At 52.6% G+C, this 19,060-nt stretch overlaps 1 protein-coding gene across 1 annotated transcript; it reads right to left on the bottom strand.

Moving 5' to 3' along the window:
- Window positions 1–2,247: 2,247 nt before the first annotated feature.
- LOC119575690 (RNA-binding protein MEX3B-like) lies at window positions 2,248–18,128 on the bottom strand. Its single transcript, XM_037923317.1, has 3 exons — window positions 17,984–18,128; window positions 12,407–12,493; window positions 2,248–6,579 (listed from the first exon to the last, which is right to left on the bottom strand). Exons 1-3 carry the CDS (start codon window positions 18,126–18,128, stop codon window positions 5,006–5,008), a joined length of 1,806 nt encoding a protein of 601 aa, XP_037779245.1. The 3' UTR covers window positions 2,248–5,005.
- Window positions 18,129–19,060: the final 932 nt, after the last annotated feature.

Here is a 19,060-nt window from a genome sequence, read left to right as displayed (position 1 = left end):
AATAGATATATGAAAAACTACGTAAACTTTCATCTTCTGTAAATAGCAATCAAGTTGTGCTCTACCATAAGATACAAGGGGCGGGTATAGTATTATATTATATTATTCTAAATATTATTATTATTATTATTATAAGTGTTTTTATATAAAGAGGGGGGAGGGGGGAGAGATAGGGGCTTTCTCGCAGTCCTCCGTCTCCGACACTTTATTCTCACCTTGCTTTTTTCACTCTCCATCTCGGCTCGGATGGAGAAAAGGTGGGAGGAGGAGGAAGCGGAGGGAGAATAGGAGTAAGAGTACGATGACGAAGAAGAGGACGATGAAAAAGGGGAATATATATAAAAGAGAAGAGGAAGAGAAAAAAAAACAAGGAGGGGGTAGGGGAAAGGTCATCATAAGGGGGTTATGGGGGGAGGGGGTTGTATAGAGAAAGCCCTTACCTCTTGACTCCCGAGAAAATGACAGCAATTGTCTCTTTCTTTCTTTCTTGTAACTCTTTAAACATGACAAAAGTCTCAGCGATCTTGGGGCCTGTGTCACCGAGACGGTTCCCTAAAATATATATAAGAAAGGGGGGAGGGTTCTGGGGGGTAGGGGTGGAGGAGGGGTCTCGTCCGCTTGCTGAATAGAGTTGAGGAGGGAAGGGGGGGAGGGAAAAGAAGGGAGGGAGGGAATGGAAAAAAAAAGGAGAGAGCTCACCAAGCGACACTTTGACACGGAACCTGCGCATGACACAAGCTCCACCATCGATGGACCGATTATAACACAGAACCGAAAAAAAAGAAAAGAAAAAAAAATATATAGATTTATATATACTGTATAATAAATAAAAGAATAAAAAATAAAAACTTCATCTACTATTCCCAAGCAGACACTGACACAATCAATGAAGAGTTCGGGTTGAGAATCGAAAGGGCAAAATTCATAACACGTCCTGATATATATTCTCTCTCTCTCTCTCTCTCTCTCTCTCTCTCTCTCTCTCTCTCTCTCTCTCTCTCTCTCTCTCTCTCTCTCTCTCTCTCTCTCTCTTATCGTCAAAATTCTTAGTATCAGTCTCGTCCCGCTCCAAGTATGGTGTCTGTCGCATTTACTAGTCAATTATTAGTGGTAATAATAATAATCATTATAAAACTGGGGGAGAGGGAGGGACAATAAAGGGGGGGGGGTCAATGTGTCACACGTGAGGGGAGTGGGGGGGGTGAAGGGGGGAGCAGCAAGATATATATATATATTATCATTATTTAATATTATTATTATTATTAATATTATTATTAATATTATTATTATTATTACACAGTTAATGACCATATATCTCCCTAAAACAAACGTTCGAGGGGAGGAGTAGGAGTAGGAGGAGGGGGAGGAGGAGGTAGAGAAGAGGGAGGAGGAGGAGAGGGGGGGGAGGCGGAAGAGAGGGCGGGGCAAGGGAGGTCTGACAAGCTGGTTTCTTCACATAATCTCAAAAATTTACCTTCCGTGGAATCCACACACTGTCGTCTTGTCTCACTTTCCGATTGATTTGCGCTCTTTATCGCATTATATCTTTTTATCTAAGAGAAAAAAAAAATGTATCTTATTTACTCGTGAAAAAAATTCAGCGACACACTGAGTGAGAATACACGGGTTTATACAAGGAAATTCTATATAACAAAAATATACATTATTGAAGTGCTTCCTGGATACAGGGGTGGGGGGAGGGAGGGAGGGAGGGAAGAGGGGTTTAGGGAGCAATAAAGTGAACGAGGAGATGGGGAAGGGGAGAGAGGAGAGGAGAGGAGAGGAGAGGAGAGGAGAGGAGGAGGGAGGGGGAGAGGGAAATATATAGAAAAAAATTGATACAGTTTACATACACAGCTGGGGTCGCGAGGTGAGCCCGAGACGTACACAGCACACACTCACGTTACACAAAATATACACACATAATACACTATCTCGGATTAATATTAATATTATTATTATTATCATCATCATCTTCATCATCATCATCATCATTATAACCGTAATGTATTTCCTCATTTCTCACTTTTTTTAAATACATTTTTTAAATCTTTGTTGTTGTTTGCCCGGTATATGGGTAGCTAGAAAAAATATATCATAAAGGAACTAAAACATTTCAACTTTAAACTTCCATTAAAAAGAAGAGAAGAAAAAAATATAAATCTTAGGGACAAAAATATATATTACCTTAAAAACTAAACAGTCATCTTCAAAAAAATAATAATAATAATACGTTCTTCTGTTTTCTTTTTTTTTTTTTACTCTCAAGACGCAAACACCACAAAGCTTGTCCTTTCTTTGTGTCAGGAGAACAAGAGTAAAACCACCTTCGATGTCGAAAGGGTTGAGGGGGGAATAGGGGGGGGGGTGATAAAAGGGGGAAGGGAAAAAAAAGGAGGGGAGGAGGGAGAGGGGGACGAAGAAGGGGGTGGGGGGTGGGGTGGGTGTGCAGTCGACACCAGTGGATATATCATCTATATATATAAACCAGCAAATTCTTGGTATATATCTCTTCTTCATTCACTCTTTTTTTTCTTCTTTTCATTTTCTTTCAGGTCCCCCCTCCCCCTCCCTCCCTCCCCCCCAAAGGAAGGACAGCGATACCCCATACTTTTTTCTCTGGGGGGTATCTCTCTTAAAAAAAAAAAATAATAATAATAATGATAATGCTATTGGGCCGGCCTGCGCAAACACCCGAGGCCTTTCAAACACACTTCCTTTTAATTTTCTTTTTGATCAATCACTTCATTATCATTATCATCACCATCGTCTTCACCAAAACTTTTTTTCTTGTGACACCAGAACGGCTATCTGGCTTCTTCGGGGTATGGGGGTGAGGGGGTCAAGGAGCGGGTGGGGAGGGGACGAGGGGGGCGGGGGTAGGAGTGGGGGTAAGCACGAGAGTCCGGCGGGCCGCGCTGGGCGAGGGGGGGCGGCGGTGGGGGGTTTCGTGGGCGGGTTTCTACTTCCCTTTTTCTTTTCCTCTCTCTCTCTCTTTCCACTTTTTGAAGAGAGCAGTCGGCGGGCGTACGGTGGAAGAAATGAATTTTTTAAAAAATCGTAATAATAACCACTATTATTAAAATTCTTCCGGGGGCGAAGGAGTCTTCAGAAGGGCCTCCTTCGCGACTTCCCTCTACGCCTGGGAAGGCCCACGGCGGGAGAGACACTACCTCCCCCTGGCCCCTTCCTCCCTCCCCCCCGACACGCCCACGGCAGCCAGGCACCGATCGCGGGCGGCCGGGCGGACTGTCGCGCTTCTTGGCGAATATTCCACTTGTACAAAAGAGGTTTCTATACATCGTGCGCGGCGCTTCGGAGTCCTTCAAGTCAGACAAAAACAAACGTTATCACAAAAAGGCATTGATAATAATTAAATATACTGGAAATTAAAGATTGGTCTAGAATACTGTTATTATTTTTTCTTTCTTTCTCTCTTCTTCATCATCATCTTCTCTATACAAAATAAAGTTTTTTTTTTTCTCACATCTTCTCATAAGTTTTTTTTGTATTATTTTCCATTTATATATCAATGATGAGCAAAAACTTAGATAAGCGCTATGACTAAGATAATATCACTGTATTGCTTCCATTAGATGAATGCACAAGCAGGGGTCAACTCTATTGGTTGGTGGCTCAGTGGGCGTGGTTGATGTAGGGGGTGTTGATTTTGTGTGTGGGGGGGCGGGGTTTCTCTCACTTTTCTTTCCTTTGGGGGTGGGGTCGTCTGCGTGTGGGCGGCGCGAGACACGGAGAAGAACTTCGGCATCGTTCCTCGAGACACACACACACGCCCACCTTTCTTGGCTGATGAGGATGGTCCATCTTCGAGGTGGTGGTGGGTGGTGGGCTGCGGGCTATGGATGTGGGTGGGTGGCTGGATGGGCGTGTGGGGGTGGGTGGGTTATGGGGGATGTCCTAAGGTGACTGGATCTAATGGGGGTCGGGGGCGGGCGAGTGAGTGGGATGCTGGATGGGTGTCGGTGTGAGGGAAGGACATTAGTCGGCATGGGCGTGTGGGCGTGGGTGAGGCAGTGGGTCGAACTATGGTAACAGGTGTGACGGGATCAAGGCACGAGTCGATCGTTCGGGTGGTTCGGCGAGGCGGCGGCCGCGGAGGGTCGGCCTCGCGAGGTTGTCTGTCTGCTGTTGACATCGGGACTGCGGTGTTGGTGGTCATGTTACTGTTGTTGTTACTGTGGTGGTTGTGGTTGTTGTTGTAGTTATTGTTGTTGTTGTTCCCTGCTCCTGGTGCCTTCCCCAACTACCCACTGGCCACCGAGCCTCCCGCACTCCGTCCATGTGTCGCTGGGGCGGGCAAGCGTGCGGGCGGCGGGCTGGTTGGTGGGCGGCTGTCACGCTCACGTAGAGTGTTCGAGAAGGATATGTAGCATTCGTTGTGAGGCGGCCTCGGGGCTGGGAGGGGCGGGCGTGCGGGCGTGCGGGCGGATGATTCAGATCTGGGTGAGCGGGTGGGGAGTTGTCTAGCGCCACGCCGTCGTGACCCTCGGTCCGCCCGGCCCAGCCCGAGCCGACCTGAGTACCCAGGAAACAGTGGGAGATCGGAGAGGGGGCGTCGACCCCCCCTGGCAGTTGTTGGCGGGCAGCGAGTGCAGCGAGCGAGCGAGCGCGGCGCTGGCCTGCCTATCACAGCCTAGCGACAGCTGTTCTCCACTCTGACTTGAAGGACTCGCGCCACCAGCACCGACGGCTCGGCCACCGGACGAACACCTTGCCCGGGGCCATACTGTCGCCCGACGCACACCAATAAAAATGCCTTACATTCCAAGTGAAAATGAAATAAAAATATCTTCACACTACTTGAATAAAAAATTTAATGATTGATTTTAAAGATAATACTCTTCAATCTGCAGATATATAAGGACTAATATACTCTATATAAGCCGGTGGTGGGGTAGTTAGAGGGCCGAGATGCCCATGAGCGCCGCATTGGCTTGTTGCAATGTACTTGCTGAGACGTTGCCGCCTGTGACGCGGTGGCGCGTTACGAGAAGATGCGGATGGCGTGAGTGACCTTCATGCGGCAGATGGGGCACTCGGACGCCTCGGACTTGAGTTTGTTGGCGCAGTCCAGGCAGAAAAGGTTGTGGCCGCAGGGCACGAGCGCAGCCACCACCTCGGACTCGCAGCACGTGACGCACCTCTTCTTCTCGTCCATGCCGTTCATGAGGCCGTTCATGCTGGCGATGGTGGTGGTCGCCGTGGAGGTGGCGGGCGCTGACGTCAGCCCGGGCACCGACTGGAAGGCGCTCAGCTGCTGCGTGAGATCGGGGGTGGAAGCTGGTGAGGATGAGGAGGGAGAGGAGGTAGGTAGTCCCCCCAGGCCTCCGGAGAGGGCCGAGTTGAGCGATGCGAGCGAGGGCGCGGCCGCGAGTCCCGGGGCCGGGTCGGAGCTGATGCGCCTCGCGGGGGGGTGGGACTCTAACGACGGGGACAGCCTGGAGGAGGGCGGGGACGCTCCGGACACTGACGACGACCTGCGTGTCAGGGACGAGGACAAAGTGGAGGACAGCGACGAGAAGGTCGAGCTGAGGGAGGAACTGGAGCTGACGGTGGAGCTCATGTTGTTGCCCAGAGGCCGGCTGAGCTCGCCCCAAATGCTGGGGGGAGCCGGGTCGAAGGAGGGCGACGAGCCCATGGAGGAGCCGAGCGAGCCCAGGCCCTCGTCCACGCCGTACAGGCCGAGGCCGCCGCTGCCGCTGCCGGACACGTCGCTCCCCAGCTTGGTGTTGCCGACGCCGCCGCTGAAGGAGGAGAACAGGGACGAGTCCAAGGTGCTGCCGCCCTTGTTCGACGAGCCAAGGAGGGAAGACCCGGTGTCTCCTCCGAGCAGCGTGAAGGCGGAGTTCAGGTCGTTGAGCTGGTTCAGCGTGTTCAGGCTGTTCAGTGTGTTGTTCAGATTCATGCCGTTTAGCGAGTTGTTCAGACCGCTGCCGCTGAGACTGTTCAGGCCGTTGATGCCGTTGAGGCTGGAGCCGCTGGAGAGACCGTTGCTGAGACCATTGGTGAGACCGTTCAGACCTGCGCTGTTGGCGATGCCGTTGATGGAGGCAAGTCCGTTGAGCGAGGAATTATTGAGCTTGTAGAGGGACGAGACCAGCTCTGAGGAAGGGGGGTTGAAGAGGTTGTCGAGCCCGTGCGTGGGCGGGGGGAAGTCGGCGTGGTGGCGCGCCGCGGCCGCTGCGTTGGGCTCGTCCTGGTCCAGCAGGCCGCCCGTACGCATGGCGATGTGTGCCTCGATCTCCTTCCTGGCCTGCTCCACGGACTCCGGCAGGCCCGTCACCTCGAACACGGGCTCCTTGTCCCGCGACGGCGTGACGATGTACGTGTGAGTCTGCTGTTGAATGCGCTTGATGGTGGCGCCCTTGGGGCCCACCACCAGCCCCACCACGCGGTACGGCACGCGCACCTGGATGGTCACCTGGCCGGGCACGTTGGTGGGCGGGCCGGGCGCCATGGACCCGTTCAGGTTGTTCTTGCGGCACGCGCGGATCTGGCTGAAGTGTTCTGCCGCCGACAGGATCTCGCGCTTCGCCATCCCTACATCCTCCTTTCGACCTGCGGGCGGAGACAAAGAAATCGTTTAGAAGGCAACAAATTGCAAAAACTATTTACCAACATTAAAAAACTGATCTCCCCTAAACAACAGCCCGTCATGGTGAAAAACGGCTAAGAAATCCCGAGGAGGAAAAAGTTCCCCTCACTAAAAAGTAAACACCGAATCCCAAGGAGCCCATTAACACGTTTTCTACACAAATGAATGGCCTACAAATAAAACAATAGTAGAAAAAAAAACGAATAAAGCGCAAATGCAGCTGCTCTCACGCCCCACCCCACACCCTCCGCAAGAAATCCTTGAACACGGCACCAAATAACCCTGGCGCACTGAGACTCCCTGCCTAATTCATTATACACTTTCATATCGCGCTTGCAGCAACCTTTCAGAAACCCACTTTCGAGCGGCTGCTTTTTTCCCCTTGCACCCCACGACCCCCCGCCAACTTGGGTCAACTACGCCGGGTCGGGTCAAGACAAACGAGTCACGGCGCTACGGCCAAAAGTGTCAGCCTGGCCTCCGCGCGCTCGTGGCACAGGCGCTGGGGAGGGGGGTCAAAGGGGGAGGGGGAGGGGAAGGAAAAGGGAGTGAGAGAGGAAGACAAACAGATATAGATAGATAAGTGTGTCAGAGAGTGGGAACGGGAGGGACAACTGCACACCTCAACCGAAAGGGGAAGTGATAACAAGAATCCAACAGGGAGTAACATCCTAACAAACTCTTCCCCAGCGCCCGCCCTGACATAGACCTTCATCCCCCCCCCCACACACACACAAACGCACGCAATCTTTACCTCTTATGGATCATTAGACAGCATAACGACCGCTCCTGGATCATATAACCGCAAGTGGGAAGGAGGGCCCAGCTCACTCTCTCCCCCCCTCCCCCTCCCCCCCACAGCTATCATAACCCCCACGTTCAAATCTTTTACATAATTTGGTCGGCTTTTGGCAGCTAAGGTGTTTCCCTCTCAACCCCTCCTCCTCTCCCTCTCCCCCCTTCGCCCTCACCCCTCTCTCAATTATCATACCCACACCTTCCTTGACCGGTTCTCCTAAAGAAATAACAATAACGATAATACAAACAACAATAACTCCGAAAATAAAAATAAACTTCAACCCAGCCCACAAAGCTAGGACCGCCAACACCACATGGAATATTGAGTGAACGTGTTTATATTGCAAGCAGATCCGATCAAGCACCGGCCTTGGGATTTGGCTTGCGCGCTCGCCTCCGTGTCAAACGGGGGTCGAACGCGTGATCTGACGGAGCACGGAACGCCACGATCGTTCTGGGTGTTCTGCTCGAGGAGGATGAGGATGAGGATGAGGATGATGAGGAGGAGGATGAGGATGAGGATGAGGATGATGATGATGGTGATGATGATGATATGAGGAGATGATGATGATGATGATGAGATGATGATGAGATGATGATGATGATGATGAGATGATGATGATGATGATGATGATGATGGATGATGATGGATGATGACGATGATGATGACGATGACGACGATGATCATCATCTATTCCACCCCTTTCCGTCGCTCACCTGACCCCCTCCCCACCGCAAGCACGATTCCCCCGCAAGGAGCACGTCATCTCCCCCTTCCCTCTCCCCCCCACACACACACAGAAACAGCAAGCACGCCCCCACCCCTAAATTCAAAACACCCCCGCACCCCTCCCTCTCCTCCCCGGCCTCCCCCTCCCCTACCAAACCCACCTGGACCCCCAACAAGGTCAGTCATGGACCCCCCCCCAAAGCCCCGAGCTCCGACTCGAAATTCAAAAGGAAAAAGAAGAAAAGAATAAGACTTTCCACTTCGATAAACTCTCAAAAGCAAACAAACACAGACAAGCAACCCAGACGCTTCCAGACGGAGGTGGGTTGGTCGTCTCTTCACCCCTTCCCCCTTCCCCCACCCCCCCCCTCCCCCTGCACCACAAGGACGGCTGGGGTTTGAGGTCAGAATAAGGTCCCGGGATCCACGGGCTCCCTTCGGCAGCGGCTCCTCCTCCTCCTCCTCCTCCTCCTCCTCCTCCTCGCCCATTTCGAGAGCCTGGAATGCTGCACTGCCCGAGGGTCAACCTCCGCGACGGCCGAGGACGAGCCTATGGTAATGACGAGGGTGTCGTGTGAGGGGGGGTAGGTGGAAGAGGGAGGGAGGCTAGGTGGACGGGGATAGGGAGAAGGAAGAGGAACAAGGGCAATGAATAAACAAAGAGGAAGGAAGGGTAGAAGGAGGGGGAGGGGAGGTTGATGGAAGGATGAGTCACGAGTAGGTGCGGACGAACGAACGAACATCGCGAATGCACACATGATGAAGAATCTGCGAATTTTAAGCGTGGATAACTCCCTTAAAAATCGAAAAACGGGTTGTTGAAATGATTACTTTATTTATGAGCTAGAGAGAGAGAGGAGAGAGGAGAGAGGAGAGAGGAGAGAGAGAGAGGAGAGGAGAGGAGAGGAGAGAAAATAAGAGACAGAAGAGAAAAAAAGAGAAGAGAAGAGAAGAGAAGAGAAGAGAAGAGAGAGAAAGAGAGCGCGCGAAATAAGACCGTGGAACAAGAACCGGTTGTCAGCCTCACGGCCGGGCACACGAGGCGACGACACGATTTCATTATCTCTGACCCCATGACCTCCCCCCCCCCTCCCCGAGTCTAAATCATACACGCGCACATACGTACACTCGTCCCTACATACACGCACACATGTGCGTCCATAAAACAAAGTGTTGCAAGTTGGAAACTGACCGCGGGTGCGAGATGCCGAGGAAGGGTTGGGGCAATATTTTTTTGCCCCCCCCCCCCCCGGCGACCAATAAGGCAAGGCTGGCGTGGGAGCTGTGTGGAGGTGGCGGGGACTGACGTGTGGACGTGTGGGGGTGGGAGGGCGGGACGATGGAGGGGAGGGAAGAGAAGAGAGGGGGGTGGGACGATGCTGGGGAGGAGAGAGAGGGGAAGGGGGTGGGACGATGCTGGGGAGAGAGGGGAAGGGCGGATGAGACGATGTGGGGGAGGGGAGGGAGAGGGAAGAGACGAGAGGGAAGAGAACCCGCACGTCACAGCAAACGTCACGTGTCACTTCCACGTCAGACGGGCGACAAACCTGAGGCTCTGAACTATATAGCTTCAGGCGACCAACCAGTGGGCGCATCCTCTACGCAACACTAGAGAAAGAAAAATAAAAAAAAGTATAAAGGAAGAGGGAGAGAGACCAAAAGTGAAGAAGGGGAATGGAGAAAGGGAAAAAGGAAACAGGAAGAGGAAGAGAAGAAGAGAGAGAATGAATCACCTACTACCACAACTGCAACCCCCGAACGCAGGTCTGCTTTGAAAGAAAGTGAGAGCACCTCAGCCGTTGCCGCCAAGGAAAAAGTTGCAGGAGGGAGGGAGGGAGGACAGAAAGGGAGAAGAGAGAGAGAGAGAGAGAGAGAGAGAGAGAGAGAGAGAGAGAGAGAGAGAGAGAGAGAGAGACCGAGACTAAGAGACAGATAAATACAGGAGCCTGTATATAGCATTGTCGAAGGCGTCTCTGGGAGGAGTCCAACCCGGAGGAGGAGGAGGAGGGAGGAGGAGGGAGGAGGAGGGAGGAGGGAGGAGGAGGGAGGAGGAGGGAGGAGGGAGGAGGAGGAGGAGGAGGAGGAGGAGGAGGAGGAGGAGGAGGAGGAGGAGGAGAGAGAGAGACAGAGAGAGAGAGAGAGAGAGAGAGAGAGAGAGAGAGAGAGAGAGAAGTACCGCGCTCTAAACCTGGCCACTGACTAACACTCTCTGTCGCGCCGCCCAAAAACAACGCCCACGAGGGGTCCCCGCTCCGCCACAACGCCGGTCAGCACCAACACGCCAGCATTACTTTAATTTGAGGGATTCTGCACCGCCGCCTACTTTCGATTTTGGATTGGGGGGGGGGGGGACTAATATAGGGAGAGGCATCTTTTAGGGGGGTATGGTTTAAAAGAAGGTGCGAATGGCAATGCCTTTGATGTATGATGCCTAACGTATCGATTCATACAAGAAAAAACTTAGACAAACAAACACATACATACACAGTACAAAAAAAAAATACAAAAGAAAAACGCCTCCCCTTCACCCCCCTCCCTGACCGCCCGCCCGACACGCCCCCGCGCCTCCCAAAGGAACCCGAGAACAATCGGGCGAGAAGACGGGCGTCCCGCAGAGCCGCCCGCCCGAGCGAGGTGGGCGTCATCGCGCGATCATCAACACGGCGCTCTTAATCTTTCTCGGCGTCGGGGGTAATGCCGGGAACGCCCCCCTCCCCCCCACCTCCCTATGACGCTCGATACCCCTCCCGACTCCCTCCCTACATAACGACCCTCCCTCTCGCCCCCCACCCCACTGAATCCGCCCCAAGTCCCTGGGTACACATAATGAAGGGGGATTGGGGGGGGAGAGGGAGAGAAAAGGGACCCAGAGAGAGAGAGAGAGAGAGAGAGAGAGAGAGAGAGAGAGAGAGAGAGAGAGAGAGAGAGAGAGAGAGAGAGAGAGAGAGAGAGAGAGAGAGAGAGAGAGAGAGAGAGAATAAACACACAAATGGAGGGATAGGAAGAGACAGGAGAATAGAGTGGGGCGGAGGAATTCACGAAGGGGGGTGGAGAGGGGAAAGAAAGGGATATTGGGTGCGAAAAAAGAAGACAAAAAGGGGGAGGGGTGAACGCCTGTAGGGGGAGAGGAATGGAAGGGAGTGGAGAGGGGAGAAGGGGGGGGGAGCAAGGTGTCTGGGTACGCATTACAAAAAGGACAGGCCGGTGAGGAGTGCGAGGCTGTGGCAGAGGGGGGGGGGGTGATGTTTAGGTGGAAATGGCAGTGGTGGGGAAGAGGCTGAGGAAGATGGAGATAAAAGAAAGGGGGAGGGGGAGGGGGAGGAAGGATGTCAGAGACGGGGGCAGGGCGAGGAGGGATGGAGAGGAAGGGAGAGAGGGAGAAGGAAGAGAGCGAGAGAGAGAGAGAATGAATCCTCTTGTTCTCTCAATCTCAGAAACCTCTCGAAACAAGAACAACCCACACACACGCACAACAAAATAACACCGTCACCCCCCCCCCCCTAACACACACAAAAAAAGAAGTGAACACGCATAAAACACAAAAAAGGGACCAAAACACACACACGCCAACACACAAGGCCAAATATGGAAGATTTATACCTGGCTCGCATCGAACTCCAGCCTGCATAATATCCCCATTAACAGCCCGCGGTCGGCTCGACGCATGGATTCCAGGCCTAAGCTGTCCCAACACCCATCGTCCCCACGCCCCGCCGCCCGCCGCCCGCCGCCCGCTTGTGAGAGCTATGAGTCAAGGAGTCGTGCTCGACGTCGACGGGTGGGCGGACTCGTAAAAACTGGCCCGCCCTGCCCCCTGCCCCCCTTTCCCCCTCCCCCTTCCTCCCTTTTTAACTCCACCCTAACCACCTCCCTTAACACCCACGCCCGTGACCTGTCTTCACCCCAACACAGGGACGGCTCCGAGGTTCTGAGGGGGTGGGGGTGGGTTGAGGGGGAATGGGTAAGGATAGGGGGGTTAGGGGGGGTCAGGAAGGGGAAATACCTGTCCATTACCCACGAGCTAAACCATCCCTCGCCGCGATATACAATCATGTATCCCGGGTCGCTAAAACGCTCGAATGACTACATGACATTAAATCTATCGACTAACATATAATATATGTATACAACAAATAAAAAAAAAACGCTATCACTCTTATTACGCTTGTACGATCAGAAAACAAGCACGCGCACATACGAACTCACACTTTCACTCGCTCACTCACTCACTCATTCACTCACAGAAAACACACGGGACTCACCAGTGACGACAAAGACAGGCTCCTCCCCTCTCACTGGCGTCTTGATGTACGTGTTGGTCTTAGCGCGTAATGCCTTGATCTTGCAACCTGTGAAGAAGAAAAAGATGAACATGAGCAAAAGCAGGAAGAAAATGGAATCGCAAAAATATAACATCCATGTGTGTACCTACGAAGAGATATTCGAGTGTCGAATAATAAGGTCAAAGGTCAAGAGAGGTCGGGGACGGTGTGGGCTTAATGGTATGCACACACGACCTTCTCTACCCCCCCCCCCTCCCCAGGCCTTCGTGGCAACCTGACGCCCGGCACAATTGTTTTCCCCACCTGCAACGCTCCATGGAAATGCGCCACAATATACTCGTCTTTGTCCCCGCGCCGCTAAAATACTATGGCAAGATTACATCTCGTGAAGAACACGGACGCAAGAAAAAGAACACAAGTGCAAACGTACCCTTCTCCCCCCTACCCCCCCAGCTCCTGCATCTACAGAGCGAGGCAAAATGCGAACAAATGCTGGCACATAACAATATGCAATGTTATATCCCCACAAGAGCATATCCTGCTGGTCTCATCTGCATCACAAAAGGGCCTCCCGTCAGGGCGAACGGGAGAGCAGCCTCTCGCTCGGGAGGAGGAGGAGGAGGAGGAGGAGGAGGAGGAGGAGGAGGAGGAGGAGGAGGAGGAGGAGGAGGAGGAGGAGGAGGAAGTGGGGGAGAAAGAGGAGAAAGAGGATGAAGGGGAATGAGGAGGAAGAGGAGGAAGGGGAGAAGGTTGTGGTGATGGTTATGGAAGTGGAGGCAGGCCTCTCCCACCACCCACCCACCCACCAGCCCACCATCATTCTCACGAGCATATGCAAGCAGCGCGGGGCCTTACCACGCCCGTCGCCGAAGGAGCATTTCCTCTCGAGACGCCCCTTTCCGTCAACGTCTGGCAGGATCTCTCTCCTTGTACCCCTTGGCACCCTTTCCGCCCTCCCCTCCCCCCCCCCCCTGTTGGCACCCTTCCTTCTGCCGCTTCCTCGCCTCCTTCCGGTCCCTCGCAGGCCGCAACTCCGCCCAATTTGAAGGCTATTACGGCGCTAAGTGGGGGACGAAAGACCCAAGGAGAAAGGAGTGACGGCGGGCGAGCGCTCACAATGCAACACGCCATTACTCGCTCCCTCCCGCCCCTGCGCCGGAAGGTCCTCGGCGGCCGCGCGCTGCCTCGTCACCCCCGACGCCGCGATAATGACACCACATCTTCTGCGCCTCTCTCTCGACGCACCCTCAGCGCCTTTTGCTGATCGTCTTCCTTATCTTCCTCTGACACCGTCTCGCTTGCTCCCCTAATGCGAAGTCTAGCTCAGGGGGAGGGGGTCGCGCGGGAGGGGTCACTACGATATTACGGATTCAAGAGAAAAGCTTTAATAATGAGCGTAAGAGCCCGAGACACTAGAGTGCACATATAACAAAGGACGAAAAAGAAAAAAGGAAAATGAGAGAGAGAGAGAGAGAGAGAGAGAGAGAGAGAGAGAGAGAGAGAGAGAGAGAGAGAGAGAGAGAGAGAGAGAGAGAGAGAGAGAGAAATACACGACAACGTTTCCAACCTCCATACCGCAATTATGTAGCCTGCTTTCTAAAGGCCAAGGTGGGGAGAGAACGAGGAACGTGGATGATGACAATGGGAAAAAAATAATCGCTGAAATCTAGCCATAATCTACCCACCTCTTTTCTCCTCCACTTCTTAACTCTTTTATCACCCCCCCCTCTCTCTCCCTACCCTTTCCCCTTCCCTTCCGCCCCCCCCCCCACCTGACCCATCGCGCAACCTAAGAGTGTCTGGCAAAATGCCTTTTTTGCCCAACAAGGAGAAATAATTATGGAAATAAGAGGCAACGTAGATGGTCATCGCCGAGGGAGGGGGAGGGTAAGGGGGGTTAAGGGCGGAGGGGCGGTTTAAGAGGCCCCTTCAAAGGGAGAATGTAAGGGACAAGGGGAGGGGGAAAGGGTGAAAATGAGGAGGGAGGGAGGGGGGGGGAGAGAGAGAGAGAGAGAGAGAGAGAGAGAGAGAGAGAGAGAGAGAGAGAGAGAGAGAGAGAGAGAGAGAGAGAGAGAGAGAGAAAGCTAGAAAGGAAATGAAGAATAAGAAAAAATAAATCAACCAAAAATAAAAATAAACAAAAAAGAGAGAAAACGAACGCCCATTATGTAAAACAAACTATCTAGACTAACGAGACGTGGCAACAGATGCCAGAGATAGGCAGGCAACGGAACAGTTCGCGTCGCCAAAGTTAGATCAACGCCGACACCCAAAAACACACTAACACACACAACACTCTTTCTAATGTTCCCTGTCGCGGGCCTTGGGTGAAAAAGCTTGAAAAAAAAGAATATCGATAAATTCCATCCATGGTCCTCCAATTTGCATATCAGAGGATATAAACATCTCGTAAAAAACGCAACCATATAGAAAAAAAGGGGGGGGGGGGGAAGACATTATTCCTCCCCCAACAGACAGCTGCGACAACCCAAGATTTTGAAAAGCACAGAAAATCACTTAGGGGGATGGAAGGGGGGGGGGGGGATCAGTTCTCTGCATTCCTCCAAAGTTCGAAAACTCGCCCGAGGGGGGGGGGGGGTCTTCGGAAATCACTCGGCGCCGCATATGAAAACGAAAGCAAAGAGGTGAAATCAGTGAGAGGAGGAGACAAGAGGAGTGGGAGACAGACGAAAAAAGACAGGACAGTAAATAGACAGACTTGTAGAGAGAGAGAGAGAGAGAGAGAGAGAGAGAGAGAGAGAGAGAGAGAGAGAGAGAGAGAGAGAGAGAGAGAGAGAGAGAGAGAAGGGCAGGGTACAGCATCACCACCCTCATGAAGTTACCTGTGACGACCACCCCAAGGCAGACAGCACCTAGTCGAGCGCCCTAGACACCTTCCAGACGCACGCCACTTATCACAGGCAACAAACGTCATTCGCCGATTCCAGACACAACAGAGACGCCAGACAAAACCCATCCAGACAAGAGCCCCCAACCGCCTCATAACCCCCCCCCCCTCCTCTCAATACCTACCCATCATCATCATCATCCTCACCTTCCTCTTTCTCTGTCTCTCTCTCCTCCATCTACGGCCTCATAGTATTTATCCGTCCCCCTAAACCCTTTAAGCACTCCTGGCTGCCCCTTTTCGCCCTTCCCGCACTCCGCCGCTCCTTATACGGCTCGGCGCGGAGCCCTGCCGCTCGCCGACGCCTTTCGACGGATCCCGCAGGAGGACGAGGAGGCATTGCAACGCGAGGAGTCCAAACGCCGCTCAGCTCGCCTACGCCCAAACCGATACATATTTATCCGTACATATATACACGCATACACACTCGCTCTCGCTCTCTCTTTCTCTCATTTCTCAGCCTGGTCTATCCCTCCCTCTCCCCACCCCTCCCTTCCTCCCGTTATCACCGCAATTCCCATTCCTCCCCACCCATAAACTGCGCGCTGTGACGCACCCCGAAGGAGCCGCCGCCACCTATACACTATCGGGGATTCCATTACAGTCCTTATCCGCGCCTCGAACCGAAAACCCGATAGTCACATCCATGCTGTAATGGCGGAGATCCCACGGAGAGGGTCTGCAAGGAAGAGATAAGGGAAAAAGGAAAGAGAAAGAAGGAGAAACGTGTAAAAGATTCGGAAGGAAAGTTTGCAAGAGAGGAAGAGAGGAAGGGGAGAGAGAGAGAGAGAGAGAGAGAGAGAGAGAGAGAGAGAGAGAGAGAGAGAGAGAGAGAGAGAGAGAGAGAGAGAGAGAGAGAGAGAGAGAGAGAGAGGGAGAGGGAGAGAGAGAGTATAGATGGAAAAAGAGAGAACGGGGGAGAGGGAGGGGGTGGGATAAGGAGAGGGAGAGAAAAGGGCATAAAAGGGGAAGGGGGAGAGACGAAAGAAAAGACAGGAAAATGAAAAGAAAGCTTGAAAAAGCCCGTCATCGCGAAACTGTCAAGTGAGTGAGTAACAGGAGCGCAGTGGGCTGTTATATCCACATCCATTACCTCCCCTTCCTGCTCCTCCCCTCCTTCCTCCCCTACCCCAGGGGACGCCGTCATTGCGCTACATATAGGATCCCAATAATCAAATCTCTCGCCGGTAATGCCCGAAAATCGCGACTCAGCAAACACACGGGCGGAGCGGGTTGGCGGAAGGCGGAAGGGGAAGGGGAAGGGGAAGGGAGGGGTTGCTGCGGGGGGAGAGGAAGGGGAAAGGATACTGACGGAGAAGAGGAAGGAGTAAGAGTACAGACGGAGAAGGGCTGCTGACGGGAAAAGAAGAGGAAGGGGAGAGGAATGATGGGATATGAAGTGAACAGAGGTATAAGCAGGAAGTGAGGAAGGGGGGGAGGGGGGAGACAATATCATCACCTACCCCAAAGGGTGAAAAAAAAGGAAAAAAGAAAAATCGATTTTTTTTTCTTTTTTTTTCCTGGAGCAGAGATGTCCACTAGAACAATCGCACAAATGGAAGGTCCGGCGGGCGGGTGGGTGAGCGGGTGGGCGGCCGGGGGAATTCCAAAGATACCCACTAGATCCTGCTGGCTCCATTACCCACTAAACTCGTAGAACAACATATCGCGCGGAAACAGAAGCAGAGGCAGCGGCGGCACAACGAAAGAGGACGTGCAAAGTTGGGCTTCGTAATGAAAAATCGATGCGGGTTGGTAGAGGGACGAACGCAGAGGCAAAAACCTATATATCATTAATGTTTCACATATCACGCAGTCTGGGGGGAGGTATACAGAGAGAGAGAGAGAGAGAGAGAGAGAGAGAGAGAGAGAGAGAGAGAGAGAGAGAGAGAGAGAGAGAGAGAGAGAGAGAGAGAGAGAGAGAGAGAGAGGGGGGGGATGACTGGGGGGCGGGCTAAAAGAAAAAGCAAAGGAAAGGGGAGTGAAAGAATATCCACAGGATTTCCAAGTAGGAGGGGGGGGGGTGAGGAGGGCCCGGCGCCTCGTGTGACGTGCCTCCTGCAAGGACAAGGATCTAAGCGCCACGCAGATGTCCCGTTGTCAGGCGACAGGGCAATGGAGGCGCACGTGCAAGAACACGGCCGGATGTGTACATGTGCGTGCGTGTGCGGATAATGCCGAGGTTCCGGCCACTCAGCACTTAAGGGACGTGCAGTAACCCTTGTGCGCTTTTATCACACCCATCCAACCCGCCCGCCCACCGCCACACCCGCCCAAGGCAGCCCTTCCGAACAAACACTCATTCTCGCATGTGTTGCTGGCGACAATTTTTTCATCCTTTTCCATCACTTGTTGTGGCTCTGCAGCTGTACATGGAATCGCAGGTGTGCTCGCGCTTCCCTCACCCATCCACTCCCTCACTCACTCATTCGCCTCCTCACTCACTCACTCATTCACTCTTAGAAACGCGTGTGCCTTTATGAGGCTCTTAAATTCAGACTACTAACAATAGGCATAGACACGCGTTGTTTGTCCCAAAACAATAAACCACACACAAAAAAGCAGGAGTGCATTCAATACAATAACAAAACAGAGAGAAAAAAACAATATGGCCGTATAAAAAGAAAGCGAATCGTCCAGAATGACACCTCCGTTAGCCTTCCCGAGCGCTGTTGCAACAATGGCCTCGGTGTTCATGAACTTCCACGTGCGGGCGCCGCCGAGACCATTCCCCCCGGATGTACCTGGACTCACTCCTCCTCCACCACTGCCACCACCTTCTGCCGCCGTCATTAGCACCTCCACCTGCTATCATCGCCCTCACTATCCTCACCATCATCATTACTATCACCTGCCACCAAATCGTCATCAACATCAACACCACCTGTCATTATCACCACTATAATCGTCGTCATTAACACCACCTGTTAGCATCTCTATCACCATCAGCTGCAATACCACCTGGCATCTATCTACACCACCTTGTCCTTAACTTATCCCACTAACCTTGTTTTAGTTACCATTGCACCCAAAGTACATTGTTTAATTTTATTTCCCTAAAGCACGCACTTGTTCAGTGGCTATCTCCACATGACACTTCCACTCTACCTTAACCACTTCAACTTCCACCTCCACCTCAACCACCTCCTCTTCCTTTTTTTCTTTTTCTTTTTCTCCCCCCCCCAGCTCCGCAAAGCCAATGACCCAGTGACCATCAGAGCTCCACTTGCCAGGCGCTGCTGGGTCCCGGGGCCTCCTTCGCGCTCGGCCCTTCCACTACTTCCAGAAAGGTGGTGGTAAAGAATAAATAAAGGAGAGCGTGGGGATAATCGTTTCTTTTGTTTACATAAAGTTCACGGGTGGAAGGTGTGCCGAGGCCTTTCACTGTCACGTTCAAGGCTAGACATTCACCACACAGCCTGGTGCTATGACTGACACGCACATACACCTACACATGCATGCACACAAATACGGATTCAAAAATATATTAACGTATCCTAGTAAGATATGGGATAGACGAGATCTTAAAAGTCAATTCCAATACAATAATCTCCACCTCCGGGGGAGAAAGCTGAAGGGGCGTTCACCCCTCCCCTCCAACATCCTTGTCCAGCCAAAAGCATTCCCCTTACCCTCCCCAGACTCGGCCCAATCCCCACCAAACCGCCGCTCCCCCATCCGCCTACTTCATAACCCTCCCTGAAAACTACTGTGGTGAGGGCTGG

Source organism: Penaeus monodon, chromosome 7 (genome assembly GCF_015228065.2).
Source record: "Penaeus monodon isolate SGIC_2016 chromosome 7, NSTDA_Pmon_1, whole genome shotgun sequence".
Lineage (NCBI taxonomy): Eukaryota > Metazoa > Arthropoda > Malacostraca > Decapoda > Penaeidae > Penaeus > Penaeus monodon.
The sequence above is the reverse complement of the archived record's forward strand: the minus strand, read 5'-3'. Positions and strand labels throughout refer to the sequence as shown.